General features: G+C 37.9%; 1 protein-coding gene and 1 pseudogene across 1 annotated transcript in view; one reads left to right on the forward strand and one right to left on the reverse strand.

The window, feature by feature from the left end:
• ELMOD1 (ELMO domain containing 1) overlaps positions 1 to 24,333 on the forward strand; it is a 46,573-nt gene that overhangs the window by 13,215 nt on the left and 9,025 nt on the right. The window contains exons 2-10 of the mRNA XM_006150952.2: positions 899 to 1,044; positions 1,183 to 1,211; positions 1,601 to 1,698; positions 5,465 to 5,594; positions 9,402 to 9,535; positions 14,116 to 14,184; positions 14,640 to 14,663; positions 18,726 to 18,776; positions 21,561 to 21,694. Of these exons, the coding sequence (XP_006151014.1) occupies positions 899 to 1,044; positions 1,183 to 1,211; positions 1,601 to 1,698; positions 5,465 to 5,594; positions 9,402 to 9,535; positions 14,116 to 14,184; positions 14,640 to 14,663; positions 18,726 to 18,776; positions 21,561 to 21,694 (815 nt within the window). The remainder of the gene's footprint in view (positions 1 to 898; positions 1,045 to 1,182; positions 1,212 to 1,600; positions 1,699 to 5,464; positions 5,595 to 9,401; positions 9,536 to 14,115; positions 14,185 to 14,639; positions 14,664 to 18,725; positions 18,777 to 21,560; positions 21,695 to 24,333) is intronic.
• On the reverse strand, positions 9,969 to 10,702 carry LOC102468036 (U2 small nuclear ribonucleoprotein B'' pseudogene; annotated as a pseudogene).

Consider the following 24,333-nt stretch of genomic DNA (forward strand, 5'->3'; position numbering starts at 1 on the left):
TTCCCTCTAAAATTTGAGTCATTTTAAGACTCTAAACCATATCATGAGGTAGTAGGCAGTCAAAATTTTAAAACTAAAGGTCAACATGAAAGGCGAATTTGTGCCACAGAATTTGTGTGTGACGTGACAACAGGGTTCACAGTTTGTTGAGGTTTCATGGAAGGGAGGAAGAGTGTACAGAAAAGAAAACTTTATTTAACAAGAGCCAAGAACAAACTTACGAGATAATTTTTGAAAAGTTTAAATCAGAGGATGCTGTCATCTCCAAGGAAAATTAAAGGTCAACCGTGCTTGTCTGGTGAACTTGTGGGGAGGCCCTCCTGCAAGTTCCAGGAGTGCTGGACTTGGTCAGCAGAGAGGCAGGTGACCACACAACCAAGTCCTCCAGGAAAACAACAGTGCTAAGGGAAAGCAGAAGGCAGGAGGAAAGAATGGGAGCAAGGGAAGAAATCAGATAGTGACCAAAAACCCCAAAAAGGCACTGTCGAGGGACTGGAAATGAACAAGGGTGAGCTGAGAGGCTAAGGACTTCACAGAGTACACGTTTCCCCTTGAGGGAGAAGCAACTCCCACAACAGAAGTAGTATTAAAGGATTTTGTTTTTGAGATGTGACTTCCAAGACATTTTTAAGTGAAAGTGGGAAAATAAAGAATTCCAATACTTCACCCTATTTGTTGGGATAGCAAGTGTAATAGAACATTCTGGAGTAGCCTGCAGTCATCATAAGTGTACCTACTGCAAATGAAGTAATAGGAGGTTAAAAACATAGACTTGCAAACTCAGAAATCTAATGACTGGTTTTCTCCTGGGCTTTTTTTTTTTTTTTTTTCTGGTGGTGGCTGCTTTCTGGTCTCTTCCAGAGTTCTATTGGAAGGTGCTATCTTTTGTTTTTCACAGAATGTTAATCCAGGTGTGCCTGTATTTTTACTGTAAATTTTTGTGGCGCTGCCTGAAATTTGTCATGAGGAAGCTAACTGGAAGATGTGAACTGCAACGGATCTGTTACAATACCAAGCCTGGAGCTTCTAGAACCATGAAAATTGGTAAGCATGAAACAAAGAAGTAAGAAAGATGTAGAGTTGGTGGGATAGGATACAACATTATATTTCAGTAAAGTAATTTGTAGTAAACTATTTGTAAAGAATCATTTTTGAATGACTTTTTTGTTACTGCCTTGACAGAAACATCACTGAGAGATTCAAAAAGTAAAGTATGTAAAAATTTTAAATCAACTTTCATTTGGAGGTTTACTTCTATTACAAAAAGTAAAAATTTTAAGAAACAAAAAATGTACCATTAGCTATGAAAAGCAAGCAAACCAAGAATTGCTTGCCTATCACAAACCATTGAACAAGGGGTCTTCAAAACTTTCATGAAAACCATATGTTATGAAAATGCTTTGCATGGATTTCTTTTTCTTTTTTTGAGCGAAATAAACTTGTTTTGAATGTATTAGAATTCCAGTATATGCCATCAATTGTTATTTTTAGTTTATATGTTCATATAAAAGCTTAAACAAATACCTGAAACCTCTATTCTAGTAGACAGAGTAAGCCGCTAGTGGTGATGAAAGGGGACTGACTAACCCATGTTTTCTAGCTGTTGCAGACTTCAGTGAGTGTTCACCCTGATGCTATTGAAAAAACTATAGAAGACATCATGGAACTGAAAAAAATTAACCCCGACATAAATCCACAGTAAGAATATGCGTTTTTATGGCAGACATGCACGACACAAGTCACACGGCCACATATTTACTGTTTCTCTCCCTCTTCCCCTTTCTCTCCCGCCCTTCCTCTCTCTCTTCCCCCTCCTCCTTCCCTTTCCCTAACGTAATTATCTGTGATGTTTTGACTTTCAGATAAAGAATAAAGAAAAAAGGTGCTTCTTTCATGTTTGTAAATGGCAGCCACCTTCTCCTTCTTTTGTGGTTTCTGCTTATGTTTCTGCAATGGCTAAGAAATGTGACAGGTGCCCTGAATACAAGATAAAGGAAGCGCATTCATCCACGACCGCTCTATTTGATGCTTATGTTTTACATTAATGTTCAAATTGTAAATGTGCCTAAGCTGATTCTGCCCCATCTAGAATATTCGTTCAGTTCCTTCATGAATATTCCTTCACGGCAAGCTGATAATCTTGGAGATAGTTCCTACCTGCTTGTCAAGAAGACGGGCATGTGTGGGAGGGAGAGATGGTTTTTATATGAAGACTTTAGAACTTTATAATTTATTCTTCTCATCTTGGAAGTATTAAAATGCATCTGGCAGTGTACGTGACATTTAAAATTAGCTTTATGTTTTCCATTGGGTACAGTAATTTTTCAGGAAATTTGGGGCTAGGGACATTGGGTAGATTAAATTCCAAATGCAGATATATTTAGAGACAGTTTTAGCATGGTAATAATCAAACTGTCATCTAGACGTGCATACGTGAGAACTTCATATGTTACCACTGAGAAAGGCTTTTAATTACCAAACAAGGGGCTGTAGTTGAAGGGGATTTCAGAGCACAATTTGCACAGGTCTGTCTCTTGGAGGGATTCTAGATATCAGTTATCTAGAGGCTCATCACAAAAACTCTATTTCCACTGGTCTCTGCAGCCTTCTCCTGCAGCCACTTCAGCTAATCAGCTGCTTTTCCCCCTATTCAGTCATTAAAAGTTGATTTAATTATATCATAAAATATTTTGGAACCTCTGGCATATATTTTATTCCACTGAGGAAGGTGATGAGAAGGCAATTCTTTCTGAATTAGGTTGAACCAAAACTTTAAGACTACATCTGGGCATGAGGGATGTTATTAGTCCTATAATCATATTTAGAGATTTGATTAGGTTTCATAGCAAATCTTTTTTATATCTGTTCTGCAAAAGTTATATAATTTGCTTTCAAAAACATTGCCTTTGCAATCCATTCTTTTGGTTTTCTTTAAGGAAAAAAAAAACCCTAATATATCTATCTATCTATCTATCTATATATGTATCTGTATGTATCTATCTATCTATCTATGTATATATATATATATATATTTTAACATTTCAGTGTGAATTCTAGTGATTTTTTTTTTTTGAGAGAGAGAGAGAGAGATTTTTTGCTATAGGGCACATGTGCTCATTAGAGAACCAGAGAGACCGAAAGCAAGAAATCACCCACCCACCCCCCAGAGCGGATGGTCATGTTGCAATCCCTTCTCCTCCATTCTCCTCTTGAGATTTTGGACACGCATGTACATGTGCCCAGTGTGAGTTTTAAGCTGCTGGGCCTGGGACTCGAACTGCAGTTGACTACCGGCGGAGTCCCCCGACATAGCCATTATGCCATCTGCTGGGCTGCCTAGTGCCTTTTTTCCTCAGACTGATACTGATATAATGTGACAATAAAACATTAAAGACTCTTTTGATAAAGCAGAGAAATAGGCTAGAAATGGGGGAAACATTATAACCTATGAAGCTGTTCCTACTATTAACTTCACTTTGTTTTAATTGCTTTTTTCTTTCCAAGTATTTCTTTCTCTCAAAACTAAATCTTTTTTCTGTCCTGCATTGATTGTTCTAGGTGACCAGTGCCAGTCTGCCCTTTAAATATCAGGTTTTTATTTCTTGGTACTACGGTAATGAGTAATTATAAAGGCCATTTAATTGAATACACAATTTTAAGTTTAGTATTCCTGAGTTGTCTGACACAACTGTCTATGTTTGGAGCAGGCCTACAATTCCAAAACCAGCTGTCCCCAACATTAGGTTTAACCTCTATGCATCTCATTTACCCCCAAAGAAGATGATATGTCATTATCATTGTGATTAAAAATACTCAAAGTGAGTGCACAAACTAGGAATATGTTTGCACCATATCACATGAAATTGCTAACGTTTTACCGTTTTTATGCCTCAAAAATTAAGACTATCAAGAACTTAGCAGGAACACCAAAGTACTACATTTAGATTTTTAAATGCTATGAAACAAATACAGTATAGGAGAATTGTTTGCATAATTGTAGTTTGTATGAAAAAAGGATCTTGGTGATTAATCACCTATTTAATAAACTCGTTATGTTATGCATTGCTCGAAAACTATTTAACCTGACAGGCTGTAGGAGGGGAAACGGCATTCTGATCACTGCAAGTAATTATTCTCGATGTGTTATGCTTGCCAGGTTGTGTTCTGTTCTAGGGATATGTTTAAGGGGGGCTGTTATCAAATAGAGTACATTCAGAGAAGACTGAGCAAACTACTAAAGCATCTGAAAACCATGTCCCCAGTTTTGAGAGGAAATTGGAGGAATAGGGGAATTTTTTTAACCCTGGAGATGAGACTAGGAGGGAAAAAAATTACTGTCTTAATATAAATAGTCATGGTGGTAGAAAGGTGGAAATAAGTTTGCTGAGAGGACAGAATTTGAACCACTTGGTAATAAGCAAAGCAAATTTTGTGTCAGTTTAAGAAAATGTGTTCAGGCAACTGGAGCAATTGGGAATGTAATGGCAAGTTTGGAAAAGCTGTGACTTCCTGGGTGCTGGCTCATCTCTCGGGAATATTCCCAAGCAGAGGTCGTTGTTGTTTTTTTGTTTCATTTTGTTTTGAAACTTTTCTTGCCCTGAAACCTCTGGTGGGTATTTCTCCCTATCTCATGCTCTCATTCTCCCATGTCATACACACCCTTCTGAAGTGATTCTGATATACCCGCCTGGAGTAGAGGGGAGTAAATGATCCCTGAGAGATCACAGACCATTCTCAGGATGGTTTGACATGAGATTTTCTGCCTTTACGGTGTGTATGTGGTGGTGGTGGTGGTGGGGGGGATACCTAACCAGTAGAAACCATACTTCGAATTTCGAGTTTTGTTTTTTTCCCAGTAGATACCCTCTCAGCCACAATTCTCAGTGAGCTATGCAGTCATGAGGATGAACAGCCAATGCCGTAGACTACAGTGTACTACATTCACTAAATTACAAGCGATCATCAACACTTTATTAGGAAACAGGTTTCCTGTCAGATGATTCTGCCCAAATGGAGTCTACCGTACGTTTTCTGAGCACACTTAACGTTAGGTGAAGCTATAACATTCGGTCGGTTAAGTGTCTTTAATGCGTTTTCAGCTTAGGCGATTTCGACACAGGCCAGGTCTACTGGGAGGACCCCAGCACAGGCCAGGAAGCATGAATTACCTATTTTCTGCATCTTACTTTTGAGTCACCTCTGTAACGAGCGCCCTTGTTTCCGTAGCCACACTACCTGAATTTAAGAAAAGGCCAAAATTAGAGGTAAACTTTAGCCAGGTTCAACAGCTCCCCGTGTAGAACTTCAGTAGGAATTATGCTTCTACTAAACAGATCACATTCGAGCAATTTCCTGGTCAAGATACGAATATGAAAAGTTCTATTGCATGTACATGAGGTGAGCCAATGCCAGGAGTATATGCTTCATCTTTCTTCATGTATGTTTCCATTTTTGAACACTTTAGGCTGGGAATCTCTCTTCAGGCTTGCCTTCTGCAAATCGTTGGGTACAGAAACCTAATTGCAGATGTGGAAAAACTGCGCAGAGAGCCTTATGATTCTGATAATCCCCAACATGAAGAAATGCTTCTGAAGGTTAGTCCTGCAACATACTTTAGTCCCTCACTGAAGCCAGCTGAGGTTTACCAAGCACTGGCTGTGTGCTGGGCACACCTCTGGACGCTGGCATAAAAAGATGACTATGGCATGGGCACTGAAACTGAGGAGAGGTACGAGTCTTCTTGCTGGTTCAGATGTTGGAGGTAAATTTTCCATCAGAAAATCCATGTGAAAAATTAAGAAAGAAAAATTTACGGCCGATTTTCTCTTGTCATCTATGAAAGCTTCAGAGATGATTTCCGTGGGCTCTCACATTTGGCTCAAGTTTTGATTGTTTAACTTGTGTTGAAAGCCAGTAGGAGAAAGAGCAGCCTGAGACTTTCATTTATGACTTTACTGCACATCAATGAAGATGAAGTTGACTTCTGCCTCAGTAATAGCTCTCTTGGGAAATTACCCAAGATCTTAATGCTGATTATCTATTCATGTAACTGCAGAGTAATAGGGGAGGAGGTAAAGGTTTATATTTGGTGTATTAGAACATATGAAATTACTAGTATTCCTGGCTCTCAAAGCAAAAGTCTTAAAAATCTTATAGAATTTGATGATATAAAACATCAATAAAACTTTCCCTCAAAACAGGGAATTTTAAAAATGTATTTGTTTATTTATTTAAATTTGACCGGGGGGAGGGGGGGGGAGCAAACTGCTGGGACTCGAACCTGGGTCAGCCATGTGAAAGTCCAGCATCCTTAGCCACCATGCCACCTGCCAGCCCCCAACACAAGGAATTTTGAGTAAAAGAAATTAAAACAAACAAACAAAAAAGTAAGAACAACCTATTAAACTACTTATTTGAAATGTTTCATAAATTCATTTCTGAAAATAGATGCTTTTTAGGATTAGTGTTTCCCTGGTCTTTCCTAGAATTCAAAGACAGTAACAAAATTGGAAGAAAATATTTGTTTAGCTGCCTTAACTTTATTTCACTGAAAAATGTCAATAGAAGATCCAATTTTTAAAATGTACCCTGTTATGTTTTTGTGTGAAGGAGTGTATGTTTTTGTGTATGTGAGTATTTAAACGGATGACTCATTTGTCTCTGCTAATTAGTGTTAGATCTGATGTGACTCATTAAAAATTAAAGAAGCCTCATTCTTGGCAATCGTTTTTCTGCTTCCCTTTCTTCCTGCTTTAATTTTAGCTAACCTGCTAGCTGAGTTTGAAACAGTCGTGGTGGTAGAAAGGTGGAAATAAGTTTGCTGAGAGGACAGAATTTGAACCACTTGGTAATAAGCAAAGCAAATTTTGTGTCAGCTTAAGAAAAAATGTTCAGGCAACTGGAGCAATTGGGAATGTAATGACAAGTTTGGAACAGCTGCGACTTTTCATACCCACCAAGATTAATATAACATTTTTTTTTTTTGGAGAGATTTTCACTGTAGGGCGTGTGCGCTCGCCAGACAGACAGAGAGAGACATAGAGACAGAAAGCGAGAAATCACCCCCCAGGGGGGATGGTCACGCCGCAATCCCTTCTCCTCCATTCTCCTCTCGGGATCCTGGGCACGCACGCACACGCGCCCGGCGTGAGATTTAAGCCACCGGGTCCGGGACACGAACCGCGGTCGACTATGTGGGAGTCCAGCGACATAGCCATTACGCTAACTGCTGGTTCCCAAGCTGCGACTTTTGATATATTTTTTCCCCTGATAATTTTCTGGGAAGTAGTCGAGTTCAACAAAGTAACCTAAAGGTAGGATAAAAGAGGTGAATGAATGGAAGTTATAATTAACAGACCGACTACACAGAGATAACAATCCATCAGAATGCCTGAGATGCCCTTAGAATCAGTTCATGATATTTGGGGTCCTGTCTTGCACTATTTTTAGCTGATCTGTTTTAAGTGTACTGGCACACAGTGGGTTTTCAACAAGTTCATTAGTTCTGTGTCAAGAGCTTTGATATGACTTCCATCTGTGGTAGGATCTGAGTATGTGCTGATGTCACAGCTGTGTGAGGTAGGCAAGGTAATGAGTATTAGCTTTATTTTAGAGGCGAGCAAGTTACAAGCATTTTAGTTCAGGCTCTCATTCACACATCTAGTAAATTAAAAAGCTGGGGCTTAAGATCCCGAGAGGAGAATGGAGGAGAAGGGATTGCGGCATGACCATCCCTCCTGAGGGGTGATTTCTCGCTTTCTGTCTCTATGTCTCTCTCTGTCTGGCGAGCGCACGTGCCCTATAGCGAAAACCTCTCCATAAAAAAAGCTGGGGCTGTCTACTACTCTGTTAGGCTCTTTGAGAAAAGGCATCTTTTTCTCCCTTGAGTGGCTTGCACTCTAATCAGAACATAGTCTGTATCTGTAAAAATCACTACATTTTATCCATAGAGCACCCCAGAGTATTTCTCAAATGTTGTCCATGCTCACTGTCGTATTCTAGCCACCATCTCCAACTTGGTTTTTACAAGGATTACATTAAGGGATTTAATTTACCCATGTCTTATTTATGCTTTCAGGAGTGATAGATTTACTTTCTTTCCTCTAAAGCTTTTCTTTCACCTTTAGATAAATTAGGTTTACCTGCTATAGCACTTACATAAAATATTGGAGAATGTGGATAATAATTTTAGATTTGTGTTTAAAATCACGATCATAAAATGAATTACAACTTTTTACTTATTAGTATTTTCAGTCACTGAATAGGGTTTAATATTGTGTCAGATACATGACAATTTGCTATAAAGTGAAGTAGTGACATATTGTTCTGCTTAAACTTTAAAATTCATAAAATACAGAACAAGCAATTTAGAAATTAAGTTATTTCTGAAATGGCAGTACAGACATTTTACATTTGTGTTTATACTCTGTCTATAATGAAGATATAATATTAAATATGAAATAGTCTAAAAAGTAGATTTACCTACATGTCTTTTTCTATTAGAAAAAATAGTTGAAGCTTTACATGTTTATATATCTGGTCCTTAATTTCTCTCTCAAGTAATGATATGTGCTGAATCCACCTTTCTACAGAAAAATTTGAAAAACTGAACCAGGTGATTAGGCAGATAAGTTTATAATGTTTAGAATTTACAATCTTCCATTAATACACAACTGACTTAAACTGAAATTCCTAGATAACGCTTAAAGATGAACATATTGAGGTTTATTCATGAACATCACTGACATTCCTTTATTCAGTCACATATAGTATTTATTTTCACACTTGTTTTTAGGTGAGACCTAAGAAATGAAACTGGTCAGTTTGCTTTTTCTTTTGTCAACAATGTTGCTTAAAGTTTTAATATAATGTTAGCAAAGCATTTTCTGAGCATTTAAATAGTGGGTGGCCTCAAAAATTTGTCCTGTTCTCTTCTTTCTTTTGTACTCTAAAATATTTTTGAGTGCTCCAAAGAAATTTCTATGGGAAAGTATCTATTTAGCCAGCTATTTAACTTCTGGTTAGAATTAAAACAGATTTCTAATACTAAAATACATGTACATGTTTCATTGCCTTCGGAGCAATGACATTATGACACGCCATACAGCCTCTGGAAAATTCGACTATACAGGCGTGAGATGAAGACAGTGAAAAGACAAATCATCTATTACTTTCATTATAAAATAATGGGTTTTTTTGAAGTCCAAGGCCTCTGAAAAGGTCATACTTTAATAACTGCTGTCATAGGTAATTGAAAGACAATCGTATCTTTAACTGCAGTGTATTTCATATATCAAACTTTGCACAGTTCCTCTTTATAATGTAGTTTACAAAACCTAAACCAATAGCGAAGGGTATTTGGGTGTGTATATCAACAAGGTAACACTCTCGTTTGTCTCTAGTTATGGAAGTTCCTGAAGCCCAATACGCCACTGGAATCTCGGATTTCTAAGCAGTGGTGTGAAATTGGTTTCCAAGGTGATGATCCTAAAACAGATTTTCGAGGAATGGGACTTCTGGGACTATACAATTTGCAGTAAGTGAAATTAAAAATAGTTGAATATTAGAGTGTTCTAGTCCTCATACTGAAATGGCAAAATTGAGTTATTTATCCCAAAAGCTACTTCCCAGAAGCCTCCAAGAAAATATGCAAGTTCTCTTGAGAGGTAACTCAGGTTATAAAATGTATAAAGCTACCACTACCTTCCTTCTGTTTCAGCAGACTTCCTAGATTTTTTAAATCAAATTTTAATTGTTTTTAAATTTTATATGAAAAACTTTAAGTGTACTCAAAAACAGAAGAGATTATAAAGAACCCTCTTATTTATTTTCTTAGAATAAAAATAAAATTTATTGTAAAAAATTAAAGCATTCATATTTCATTATTCACTAAGGCTAAAGACTAATTTTTTAAGTCCTTCACAAGAATTTCACTTTAACTTCCTCTCCAACTATGAAAATGACCTGACCTAATGTTATCAAAACAAACACCATAAATAACACCAAGTCTTTTATAGACTCTCAAAATAACTCTTGCAAAAGTTATTTCTTGGTACAGGTGATTTTCATGGCATGTGACCCTTGCAAAGCATCCCTGGCAGCTCCAGCCTGCCCATTGTTGTCAAATTCAACAAAAGCAATGTCATGCTTCCCAGGTACCAAATGTACTTCCTTGAAGCCAGGGAACTGATTAAACAGCATGGATAACATCATCTCATTATTCTCTTCCAGTAAATTATTAAGGAACAAAATGCTGTCTGGAGGGTAATCAGGAGCCTGAGGATTTGGTGTTGAATTCCCTTGGGTATTAACTGAATTTGGTGTTCCCTGGCCAGGTTTTTTGTTTGTGGTTGTTGGGGTCTGTTCCACAGTTCAGCAAAAGTGCCACAAACAGGGTCCGTTTCTCCACACTGGGTTTTCACTGGTTTTCCATAAAAAGGAAATCCCTGTAACTGTCTCAAAGTGTTCGTGGATGAGCCCAGTTCCTTAAATGTAACAAAGGCCTGCCCCCTCATCTTCCCGGTCTTTAAAGCCACCATATCTACTACATAGCCAAACTGGAAAAAAAAAAAATGGCATACAGGGATCTCTTCAATTCTTTTTTAATTTTGTCATTTATATTATTGATATAAATTGTATGATTTGGTTGGATATCAATGTTTGGGTTAGATACTTCAAATTGATTACCCTCATATATAGTCATGGCTAAGGTTTTTGAAATATTGCAACTCTTTTATTTTTGCAGAAGTATGATAATGAAAATCCTACATTGTCATTTCGCCCCTCATATTTCAGTATGTAGATCAATCTACTGAGTCATCAATATTACTTTACATTAACCATGATGCCATTATCACACCAAACAAAATTAATGATTCCTTGGGGTCATCTATGGCCAGTTCATATTGAAATTTCCCAATTCTTATAAATAAATAAATTTAAAGAAAAAAAGAGAAATGTCCCAATTCTCTCAAGAATGTCTCTTTATAGCTGGTTTGTTCAAATACAGATGTAAGATCTATGCACTGCACTTCATTAATATATCTCTTGGATCTTTTCATTAGAGCAGTCTCAATCCCTCTGTCACCTCTTTTTTATCCCCTTCTCATGTCACTAACTTCTAGAAGATTTCAAGGCAGTAGTCCTTGAAATGTCCCAACATCTAAGATTTGTCTGTCCATACTTGGACCAGTCCTCCGTATTTACTGCAAACTGGAGGTGTGCCAAAGGCTTGAAGAGATTCGGACTGACACCACAGTGGGAGGTCTATGGGGTCCCCCCTACTCTCTACGCTATGCTAAGATGGGTCAGAGGGACCACAGCCTGATTGCTTCCATGTGAAGTCCCCCTTCAGCCTTTCTTCCTTCATGACCTTCACTGAACCAATTAATTAATTATGCAAAAAGTGCTTTTCTAGATTTTTTCCCCCGTAAACTTTTGGTTGGAATTCTGCTGAGACTGTTTCCTCTATCAATTAAGGCTATTTGTCTTCTCCAAAATACAGGCAGGACAGGTGCTCAGATTTTTCATTCTGGTTGCCAGTTCTCAGGGTAACGAGCTGATGCCCTAGTTTTCTTGTCAATGATCCAAACAAAACTGTATATATATATATATATTTTAGAGATTTTTGCTATAGGGCGTATGCACTTGCCAGAGAGACAGAAAGACAGAAAGTAAGAAATCATCCCCTGGGCGGATGGACATACTGCACTCCCTTCTCCTCCTCTCTCCTCTTGGGATTTGGGGCACACATGCACATACCCGGTATGAGTTTCAAGCCACGAGGTAGGAAACTCAAACCTCATACAGCCACATGGAGTCCAGGGCCTTAACCACTATGCCACCTGCTGGCCTCTTGTTACATCTTTGTATTTTTAAAATATCATTTGTTAACTCTTAGTTTTTTATTAATGTTTACTGCAATTCAACTAGTGGGTTTTTTTTTTTTTATGCTTAAATACATTCACTTGTAGTCATTATTTTTTAAGACAAAGGGACTTCTTTCAACTTGGCTCTTGAGTCCCTTGACACTACCCTATTAGTGAGGGTAGTGATGATGATGCATTTTTTAAAAAAGTTAAACCTTACTCATTTTAGGTGGCACTCCATTTTCCCCTCTAGATCTTTCCCTTTTATTTTACATTTAGGAAATTGAACTATCACCTAGTTTTTCTGAAATGTTTCAAAGCCTCCAGGTCTGGGATTTGAACCACCACTGGCCATGTGGGGATCCAGCACCTTAATCACACCACCTGCTAGCCCCAGAAAGTAAATCGTTTTTTAAGTTTGTTTATTTATTGAGAGAGACTCCTGATAGAGCCCACCATGTCAGTATCTGCCCTCGATTTATCCTTCTAGCTGGCCAGGATCACAGGCACGTTTGCAAGTAAACCTGGCAGGTGTATTAAAGTTGAACCAGAATGCAAACCCAGTGCCTTCAAATATGGCTTTAGTAGAAAGTACTGGAGTAATAGACCTAGAAAGTAAATCTTGATGATAAAGGCAGTAATTAAAAATAAGTGGATAAAGGCTGAATTTTTAAATAACTAGAACTAGGAAAATTGACCTTAGTGTTTAATGAGTATCATTTGGGGTAATGAAAATGATTTAAAGGTGAATAGTGATGATGGCTGCCAACAGTGTGAACCTGTTTACTGCCACTGAACAGTACATTTAAAAATGGTTAAGATGGTAAATTGTGTTATGTGTGTTTTAGCACAGAAAAGAAAGGAAGAGCCTGGCAGGTAACATGGTAGTGAAGGCACCGGACTCCCACATAGCTGACCATGGTCCAGTCCAGGTCCTGGCAGCTTGCTTTCTCACTTTCCCTTTCTTCTTCACTTTCCCTCCCTTCTTCCCTCTCTGATCAAATTAAAATAAATCAATAAAGTTAAATAATCCTTTTTTTTTTTAAAGGTCAAAATCAAGTCTTTCCAACTATTAAGAGAAAAGTCTTTGAGCTACCTGAGTAAAGAAGGCTCTCTTAAAGACACAAATATACACATAAACTTTAAAAGAAAAATCAATACATTTCACAAATTTAGATAGAAAATATCTGTAACGTCACCATAAATGAAGTGAAATGACAAGTGAAAACTGACTCTCACACAACTAATAAAGGATTTATATCCAGTATATTATTCTTTATAGTGTTATTTGTCTTATTTGAGGACATTTTTAGATATACCAGACCGAAAAATAGGACACGACAGAAAAGTGGGAACTCGGCTGACCAGCAGAAGTCTGAAAAGAGATTCAGTCTCATTGACAATCATGGACATATGCATTAAAATTGCTGACTTTGTTTTGAAATTTTCTAAGACTTTTGAGAGTTTGTTTTATCCTTTAGATTTATGCAAGAAATTATAGACTTGCCAAATTAAATAATGTGACTATAGCTTTATAATTGTCTTTATGAAGCACTTTCTATGAAGCATTTTTGATAGCATGTAAGCTTTTTGCATTTATTAGGAAACGTTTTTGCCCTTTCCCATCAGAACAGAATGTTATTATTTTTTCTTTCTTTTTTTTTAATTGCCAGAGGGCATGTGTGCTCACCAGAGGGAGAAAGAAGGAGACGGAGAGCACCCTAATGGAGTACGGTCATGCCATAGCCCCTTCTCCTCCATTTCTCCATTCTGTTGGGATTTGGGGTATGCATGCACATACACCCAGGATGTTTTTTCAAGCCCTAGAGGCTGGAATTCAAACCGCAGTCAGCAGCTGTGTGAGATCTGACTCCCCTTAGCCTTTCTATAACTGACCTAGAATTTTATTTTTAACATCTCTAAGCTCCACAAAATATTTTGCCTCCTTCTAGAATTCAAATACCCAGTGAATATTCTCTAAGAAAAATGTATTTGAAAGACATCCTTTCTCACCTCTCAAGTCTCTTCTTTGTTCTTCAGCTGTATACCTCTCACCATGTCCCTTTGCCCAGGCTTCTGCCTTCAGAGGGTCTTCAAATGCTGAGCTTCCCACCCTCTTATCTGTAATCCTTCTTCCTATTGGGTCTGTCTTATGCCAGTATCCATCTTTGAATACAAAATGGACTCAAACGGGATTACTCTATATTCAGCAGTTATGGAATTACGATCTTTTTCCCCCCAACTGCAGGTACTTTGCAGAAAGGGATGCTACAGCAGCTCAGCAGGTCCTCTCTGATTCTCTTCATCCAAAATGCAGGTAATTGTTGAAAATAAAAGAGAGATTTGAGTTTATGGTTTAGGTCATTTTAACTTCATCTACATAGATGTGTTGGTGAGAATTTCAGGAGAGTCAGCCCATCCAAATGGTTCAGTAAGCCCTTTTGGCAAATGCTGAATAGGAGGGTTAAAACTCTGGGTAATTGTTCTAGGATTCAGAATGTAAGGTAGCACTCACTACTCACGTGAGACACGTGTTTAAAGGCATGATGAGGTCATTAGTTTCCACAAAGAGTTAGAAGTAGGTTCCCTTATCAGAGGCAAGGGGGCATGATGAGGATTTAGAGGGAAAATAGAAGTCATGAAGTTAGGGGCCAACTGAAAACATCTGGAATTGCTGAGGCTTTTTTCTTTTTTTAATAAGATGATAGATTTGAGATTATTTGCCTTTTCACTTACCTTTCTAAATGTTTTTCTTTAACTGATTACCTGAAGGGATATCACTAAAGAGGAAATAAGGTATTCGTTTTTTTTACTTTGCTTTGCTTTTGTTTTAGAATACATACGAGTGAAAATTTAATAACATATATAAATTCCTAACAAACATACAAAAAGCAGACATTCTTTAGGTTTTTATGTAATATAGTTCATTATATTTGGGCTGTGTTTTAATGAATTGGAAACTAGATTAAACTAACCTGATAGAAAATGTCCAAGAGCCTTTCTACAGGCATGACTACTTGGTTAGAGAAACACTGTGAACATACACCTAAAGGCTGAAAACCTCACTACTCACGCTGTCACTCCATCTAGTTCCCAGAGAGGAACATTCTATTTTGGAGTTTTGTGCATAAAGCATATTTGATTTTCTATTAATGTAAAAGAGGACTTCAAAAAGTTTGTGGAAAAATAGAATTAAAATATGAGTTTATCTTGGTGCAAACGAATTTTTGAACCCAAGTGTAGTTTTTCATTAACACTCAATTTCCATGAACTTTCTGAAGACCCTTCATATTTCTGACTAAACTATTAAAAACAGTGTGTGTATGTTTCTTATAAAGAGATATACTATTTTGCAATCATGGCTTTTTATGATTTTCCCTGCTCTGCATAGCAGGTTAGCTGTTAGTGTTGATATTTGCTAAATAAATTTAAAAATTTAAGGCCTGCAGGTTGTGTGGTAGTTAGGACACTAGACTCCCACATGGCTAACCACAGTTTGAGTCCCAGACCTGGTGACTTGAAACTCATGCTGGGCACATGTACATACAGGCCCAAAATCCCCAGAGGGGATTGGAGGAAAAGGAATTGCAGCTTGAGGATGATTTCTCACTTTCTCTCTGTATTTTTCTTTCTCTGATGAGCACATGCACCCTACAGCAAAAAGCTCTCTTAAAAAAAAAAAAAAAGAAAGAAAGATTCATCAATCAATCAAATATTTTATGCTATTCCAAAAATTCAAGAATACTCTCAGTTCCTTATTTTCTCTTTAATATTATAGTCATACCAGCTTCATTTGGTTAAGGTTTATTAAAAGACAGTATAGTTTGCAAATTTATAATCTTTTACAGGATTAAAAATCCATTTACTTAAAGAAAACCACTAAAATCATTTGGCTCTTTCTTAAAATATTTCATGCTTAAAATCAAGCTATTTTTCATTTTAATTTTCATGTACTGAATTACATACTTCTGTAATGTGGAAACTCTGAACTCCCTCTAATTAAAACTGGATGGAGGAGTGCTTTCAGGTGGCATTTCCTGGAGGAACATCATCTGGAGAAATGAATTCTTCGTAGGTCCTTGGAAAGTAACGATAAGCTTAAAAGTATTTTTTTAAGAGGGTTTTGTGGTTGGAGAGAAACAGACAGTGAGAGGGAACTTGAAAAGTCACCCCCAAAAGAAGATGGCCATATCATAATCTCTTGTCCTTCATTCTTCTCTTGGGATTTTGGGCATACATGCATATGTGCCCAGCATGATTTTTATGCCACCAGGTCCAGGACTCGAACCGCAGTTGCCCACATGGCAGTCCAGCCATGTAACTGCTATGTCATCCGCTGGCCCCCTAAAAGCATTTCTGATAACCTATTGGAGGAGACTAATTTTGTCTGTACTGATTTTGTCTATTAGCTATTCTCAAAGAAAAGCTTTATAGTTTTATCTCCTATTCACTATCAGAAAGGAGGTATTTGAGGGTTTGTGTGACTACTCTTATTTAAAATGAGACTAGTGTTTGTGTGTGTGTGGGGGGGGCACATAGATAAATCAACATGCTTTATCCTTCAAGCTACAATACAATTGAATAGAAGAGGTTTATGTATTAATTACTTCAAATCAATGTCAACTGGATAGAAATTAGAATGTGTTGAAAATACTATGCTTCACCAATGTCTGAAAGAAGTACATTTTGACCTATTATGATATCAACGTAGGTTCTGTTAGGCCATGAATATTTCAGGTGTTCAACAGAGAGAAGTCAATATGTAGTATTCTTCAACAAGCATGACACACTACAGCTCTTGTAAACATCCATCTATCAAGTCCTGAAGTCATTTGAAGGATAAGTAGTCGGTTGTAAGGTTTTGTGTTTGTCCGCAAAGAGAGAGATCCTAGGACCAGCAGTTGGCGTAAAGGCTATGTCTCTGGACTCCCATGTAGCCAACTGTGGTTTGAGTCCTGGACCCAGTGGCATAAACTCACGCCGGATGCATGTGCGTGCATGCCCAAGATCCCGAGAAGAGAATGGAGGAGAAGGGATTGCAGTGTGGCCATCCCCCCTGGAGGGTGATTTCTCGCTTTCTGTCTCTCTCTTCCTGGCGAGCACATGTGCCCTATATCAAAAACCTCTAAGGGACCAGCAGTTAGCATAATGGCTATGTCGCTGGACTCCCATGTAGTCGACCGCGGTTCAAGTCCCGGACCCAGTGGCTTAAACTCATGCCGGGTGATGTGCGTCCGTGCCCAAGATCCTGAGAGGAGAATGAAGGAGAAGGGATTGCAGCGTGGCCATCCCTTCTGGGGGGTGATTTCTCGCTTTCCATCTCTCTGTATCTGTCTTTCTGGCGAGCGCACGCACCCAATAAGAAAAAAACCTCTCCAAAAAAAAAAGAAAAGAAAAAAACCTCTAAGGAAAAAAAAGAGAGAGAGATCCAATGTGTTTGGATCAGGATAGCTAAATAATCAAAGGAGTGAAGGTATTTGGGCTTTTCTTCCATTTCCAATACAGACTGAGATTTAATTTAAGAACTATAGGGACCCAATGTATTCATAAAGCTTTGCTGAAGAAAATAGAAGTTTATAAATACTTACATATAAAATTTCTTAAATTTCACACATAATTCTTTTCAGTTTAGATATGAGCCTTTTAAGATAAAAACCTGATGCCTCTTTGGCTGGCCAGTTTGTTTGTTGGTTAGAATTTACATTTTAAAAACAGGTGGCACATCTTAACATGAATTAAAAGCAGTTACTCTCAATTATAGTTATCCATTTACAGAGTAGAAAGTATACTGATATTTAAAAATCAGTTTTGCACACTGTTTTTGTAGTTGTATTTGTGTGTGTGTGTGTGTGTGTGCGTGTGACTTGTAGTGTTTGCTGTGTATTTTAGAGAACTCTTCTTTCTCCTACTTAGATGAAAGCTGTGTTCATAATTCCTTTCCTTTAAAATTTAATTTAGTTCAAATGTTAACTTTAGTGTTGAGTGTGAAACACTAATAAAGGTTACATCGGTCACCAGGAAGAGTAGAATATGGTTCTGACCTACAAGATGTTAGTAGTATCCAAGGGAATGGGATGGGTACAGATAGGTGAGTATACAAAGCAATAGAATATAAGGCAGTATTTTTTCAGAATGTTTTTATGATAGAACTCTTTCTTTAAACAATCTTATTCAGTAGGTCAAAACATAAATCAGAATAAAATGGAGTTGCTATGGCTTAACTTCCTTAGCTTAACCAGGGGAAATACTACAGCACTTGTTGGAACAAAATTTGAAGATCTACATGGCGTTCCTTCCTTCTTTCCCTCTACCCTCCCCCCCTTATTTTTGCTACATTTCTTCACTTTCTCTCTTCTGTTTTCTTCTTCTTTTTTCTCCTTCCTGCCTCCTTTCTTCCATCCTCTCCTTCCTTTTACTGACTCAATCCTCTGTTTATCAATAAACACTTACTTGCATCTGCTGTGTATCAAGTTTCGCAAATAAGGTTGAGTAGGATAAATACCATAAAACCAGCAACATCTAGTTAGAGAGATGCCAGGCAAGTTTACTTAAAGAAGGTGTTGCTTAATAATTAATGGTAACATAAAAGAATTATCTTAATGTTTAGCCTTAAGGGCTGTCCCCCACCGCCATATGAAAGTGAATAAGGGGCATGGCTTTATGTAATTCCACTTTTAAGCTCCATATATATTGTATTGTGGTTTTTAAACTTGATAACATTGAAATGGATTAGTGTTGGGTAACTGAGTTCGAGACATCTCTCATATCAGCGAGCAGTTTGGACATAAGCATTAGAAGAGAACAAGGACCAACTGGAGATGAAATGTTATTTACTTATTTATTCATTTGTTCATTCAGCAAATTCAGCAAAGCAGAATGGGAGAAGAAAAGGATGGATAAAGCAATTGGGTGAGTGTGGGGTCTCATATATAAAGACTGTCAGTCTGAACCAGAGCCAGAACAAAAATGTCCTGAGAGCACCATGAAAGGTAACACAGACGAAATCCCATGTGCCCTGTAGGAAGTGTATAGTTTAGCTGAATTTTGTTTTTAGAGTTTTTTCCTATAGAACACATGCGTTCATCAGAGATAGAAAGAGTGACACAGTGAGAACATCCTTCCCGGCCCTGGGGGACGGCCGTGCCGCAATCCCTTTTCTTCCATTCTCCTCCTGGGATTTTGGGCATACACACACACACACACATGAGCACATGTGTGTGCACGCTTGGCATGATTTTCAAGGTACTGGGTCCAAGACTCAAGCTGTGGTTGGCCATGTGGGAGTCCAGCAATGCAGCCACTATGCTATCTGCTGCCCCAATTTAACTGAATTTTTAAAGAACACCGTATAGAGGCCAGCAGGTGGTGTGGTGGTCGAGGTGCTGGATTATCACATGGCCAACTGTGGTTCAAGTCCCAGACCCAGCATTTTAAGGATTATGTCAAGTGTGTGTGCATACGTGCTAAAAATCCCAGGAAGAGAAGGGATTGCTGCATGGCCACCCCCCCCCACCCCCAGGGGATGATTTCTCACTTTCCCTCTCACTGCCTCTGTCTGTCTCTCTCTGGTGAGTGCATGTGCCCTATGACAAAAACCTTTAAAAACAAGGAACTTATTATATGTTTTTGGATTTATTTGTATGATTACATATTATTTTGCCTATAACAAACATATAATGAAAACATGGAAATGATTTTCAGAAATCATTTAGAATTATAATTTATAGCTTTCTTGTAAGAATTTTTCCGTTCTTTTGTTTCTTTTCATTACCAGATGATGCATGCTCTCACAAGAAAAAAAGAAAGTACTTCCTAATGGAGTGTGGTCATACCACAATCCCTTTTCCTCCATTTCTCCATCGTAGGAGGAATTTGAGCATCCATGCACACAGACTCAGCATTTTCTTTTTTTTTTTTCAAGAGAGAGATTTTTGCTATAGAGCATGTGTGCTCGCCGGAGGGACAGAGACAGAGAAATAGAAAGGGAGAAATCACCCCCCCGGGGGAATGGCCACACCACAATCCCTTCTCCTCCATTTTCCTCTCAGGATTTTGGGCATGTGCACACACACATGCCCAGTGTGAGTTTTAAGCTGCCGGGTCCAGGGCTCAGACCATGGTCGACTACATCTGAGTCCAGCAATGTAACCATTACGCCATCTGCTGGTCCCATCCAGCACAGTTTTCAAGCCACTGAGGCTGGGATTCCAACCATGATCAGCCACGTAGTATTGGCTCTCCATGCATGGTGCTTAACCTCTATGTTACTGAGTGAGCCTTCTTTTAAGAATTTCTATCACATATTGAGATATTAAATCAAAATTTTCTTTAGAAGATTTTTGTGTTTTTTTTTTAAATATAACACTCATTTCATTTAAAAATGTTTCTGAACAGAAAACTCCATTTTCTTTTTTCCTTTGCTGAATTTACATAAGCAGAGAACATAAGAACTTGGTTCACTTTAATTTTTTTAGAGAATTACTTTATTTAACTTTATTTATTTTGTATTTATTTATTCTAATTTGACCAGAAAGAGATAGAGCAAGAGAGAGAGCAAGAGAGAAAGAGAAGGAAAGTGAGAAAGCAAGTCTCCAGTTCCAGGACTCAAACCATGTTTGGCCATGTGGGAATCCAGTGCCCTTAACCACCATGCCACCTGCTGGCCCTGGTTCACTTTAATTTTTAACAGATACGAAGAAAAGGGACTAGAAAATAGATGCTATGTTAACCTGCTTACTTCAACTTTTTCTCATTTTCCAAGTATAGGATTAATACATATTTATTATATATATTATATAATTTATTCTATATATATACAATGACTATATAAATACATGATTTATTATAGAAAATTTAGACAATATAAGAAAGTGAGCCCCCCAAAATCACCCCAACCTTATTACTTCAACATAGCCATGTTAATATTAGGTCATCAGGAAAGTCAAGTTATAGTTTTCTGTGTTTTTCTATGGAGAAATGTGTCATAACTTGCCTGACAACCCAATATCTTGTGGCATTTCATTCTAGCCTTTTTTCCATGCACATATGTGTGTATATAATGAAATGTCTTATATTCTTCTTAGTCTTTGAAAATATTGTTTGTTGTTTTTGAGAGACATTTTTTGCTATAGGGCACATGTGTTCACCGGAGAGAGAGAGAGAGAGAGAGACAGAAAATGAGAAGCCGCCAGGGAAGTGACCACACTGCAACCCTTTCTCCTCCATTCTTCTCTCAGGATTTTGGGCACACATAAACACATGCTTGACATTAGTTTCAAGCCACTGGGTCCAGGACTTGAACTATGGTTGCCCATGTGGGAGTCGAACAACGTAACCATTATGCCCTGTAATAGTCATGTTTTTCAGCAGGTATGAATAATTTCCATGTCTTTGCCATTATAAGTAATGTTGTACTAAGTATGCTGGTATATTAAACTTTGTCTACTTTGGACTATTTTTCTATTAGATATTTGGAAATGGAATCACCAAGTAAAAGCATATGAACTCCCGATTCTCCTGTACACATAACTGAAAATTGCTGTCAATGACAAAAGTCAAGGTGTTGATAGAGTAGAGAGGAAAGGACACGCTGCCCCTCTGCTAATAAAAAATTATTTAAAGATCGAGATTATCATTTTTTGTAATGTTTATTTTCAATATGTGTCACGCAGTTTTGTGGTTTCCCCTTTATAGGTACTCATTTGCGATTGTGGGCATCAATATAACTGACCTGGCGTACAATCTACTGGTCAGTGGAGCTCTAAAGACCCACTTCTACAACATCGCTCCGGAAGCTCCAACACTGTCTCACTTCCAGCAGACATTCTGTAAGTGTCCTGTTGTCCAACTGTCAATACAGGCTTCTACAGAACATTCCAGGCATGGGTCGAAGCTGAGAGGCCTCTGTGATTTGGCTGCTATGGGGGCCTTTGAACTTTTTTTGATTTTTATTTCTTTTCTCTCATTCAAAACCTACATTTATATTTTCAGGCATCATGGATTATGTTCTTCCTCAGTTCTTGCATAATATCCACTGTATGTACTTCTGCTTTGACTTAAAGACACAGGCATCTCCCTCTTTCTGGCTACAGCAGGCTCTAAAGAAAGCCCAAGCTGACTCCCCGATTTATCTGTCAGCAGAAATGAAATCTCCTAGAAGGATTAGAAGAGAAAGCTGAAAAATTCTCCCAGAAAGTAGAACAGAATGACAGATGAAAGTCAAAAATAAAGGTTGAAAATTAAAGAACTATTCTCAAAAGTCTTATATCTGAATAATAAGAGTGCTAGAAAAAGAACAAACAATGGAAATTAAGAGGAGGGAATTAAAAATATAAACCACGAAAAATGTTCAGAACTGAAAGATGAGTTTTCCTATTTAAACAAGTAAGCACCAACATAACTGATTAAAATAGATTCACATCAAGATCTATATCATTGCGAAGTTTCATGACACTGGAAAGAGATAATCCAAAAAAGAGAGAGAGAGAGTTAATCCTGAAAAATTCCAAAGTTATCATGTAAAGAACTGGGAATCGAGATGACAGTGAGGGGATCCACATGGGAAGGTCCCAGACTCACACCATAGCCTCTCCCTGACATGCCAGGCATGTGCATACATGCCCATGATCTGGGATGGAGGTAGACTGTGTCATGAGGACCCAGTTGGGGGTGCCTGTCTCTGTCTCTCTTTCTCTCTCTCATGTGGAAGAAATAAAAAATAAACAAACAAATAAATAAAGATAACATGACTTCTCAATTACAACACTGTATTCTAGAAGATAGTTGTATAATGTCTCCAAAAACTTAACTGATTAAATATTTTAAAAGTCTAAGGGGAGCCAGGCACATGTGCGTGCGGGCCCAAGATCCCAAGAGGAGAATGGAGAAGGGATTGTGTGTGGCCATCCCCCCGGGGGGTGATTTCTCACTTTCTGTCTCTCTGTCTCTTTCTGCTGAGTGCACATGCCCTATAGCAAAAATTTCTCCAAAAAAAAAAAAAAGTCTAAGGGAAGGGGCCAGCAGATGAATATATATTTATTATATATATTATATAATTTATACTATATATATACAATGACTATATAAATACATGATTTATTATAGAAAATTTAGACAATATAAGAAAGTGAGCCCCCCAAAATCACCCCAACCTTATTACTTCAACATAGCCATGTTAATATTAGGTCATCAGGAAAGTCAAGTTATAGTTTTCTGTGTTTTTCTATGGAGAAATGTGTCATAACTTGCCTGACAACCCAATATCTTGTGGCATTTCATTCTAGCCTTTTTTCCATGCACATATGTGTGTATATAATGAAATGTCTTATATTCTTCTTAGTCTTTGAAAATATTGTTTGTTGTTTTTGAGAGACATTTTTTGCTATAGGGCACATGTGTTCACCGGAGAGAGAGAGAGAGAGAGAGACAGAAAATGAGAAGCCGCCAGGGAAGTGACCACACTGCAACCCTTTCTCCTCCATTCTTCTCTCAGGATTTTGGGCACACATAAACACATGCTTGACATTAGTTTCAAGCCACTGGGTCCAGGACTTGAACTATGGTTGCCCATGTGGGAGTCGAACAACGTAACCATTATGCCCTGTAATAGTCATGTTTTTCAGCATGTATGAATAATTTCCATGTCTTTGCCATTATAAGTAATGTTGTACTAAGTATGCTGGTATATTAAACTTTGTCTACTTTGGACTATTTTTCTATTAGATATTTGGAAATGGAATCACCAAGTAAAAGCATATGAACTCCCGATTCTCCTGTACACATAACTGAAAATTGCTGTCAATGACAAAAGTCAAGGTGTTGATAGAGTAGAGAGGAAAGGACACGCTGCCCCTCTGCTAATAAAAAATTATTTAAAGATCGAGATTATCATTTTTTGTAATGTTTATTTTCAATATGTGTCACGCAGTTTTGTGGTTTCCCCTTTATAGGTACTCATTTGCGATTGTGGGCATCAATATAACTGACCTGGCGTACAATCTACTGGTCAGTGGAGCTCTAAAGACCCACTTCTACAACATCGCTCCGGAAGCTCCAACACTGTCTCACTTCCAGCAGACATTCTGTAAGTGTCCTGTTGTCCAACTGTCAATACAGGCTTCTACAGAACATTCCAGGCATGGGTCGAAGCTGAGAGGCCTCTGTGATTTGGCTGCTATGGGGGCCTTTGAACTTTTTTTGATTTTTATTTCTTTTCTCTCATTCAAAACCTACATTTATATTTTCAGGCATCATGGATTATGTTCTTCCTCAGTTCTTGCATAATATCCACTGTATGTACTTCTGCTTTGACTTAAAGACACAGGCATCTCCCTCTTTCTGGCTACAGCAGGCTCTAAAGAAAGCCCAAGCTGACTCCCCGATTTATCTGTCAGCAGAAATGAAATCTCCTAGAAGGATTAGAAGAGAAAGCTGAAAAATTCTCCCAGAAAGTAGAACAGAATGACAG

Source organism: Tupaia chinensis, unplaced genomic scaffold (genome assembly GCF_000334495.1).
Source record: "Tupaia chinensis unplaced genomic scaffold, TupChi_1.0 Scaffold000311_2, whole genome shotgun sequence".
Lineage (NCBI taxonomy): Eukaryota > Metazoa > Chordata > Mammalia > Scandentia > Tupaiidae > Tupaia > Tupaia belangeri.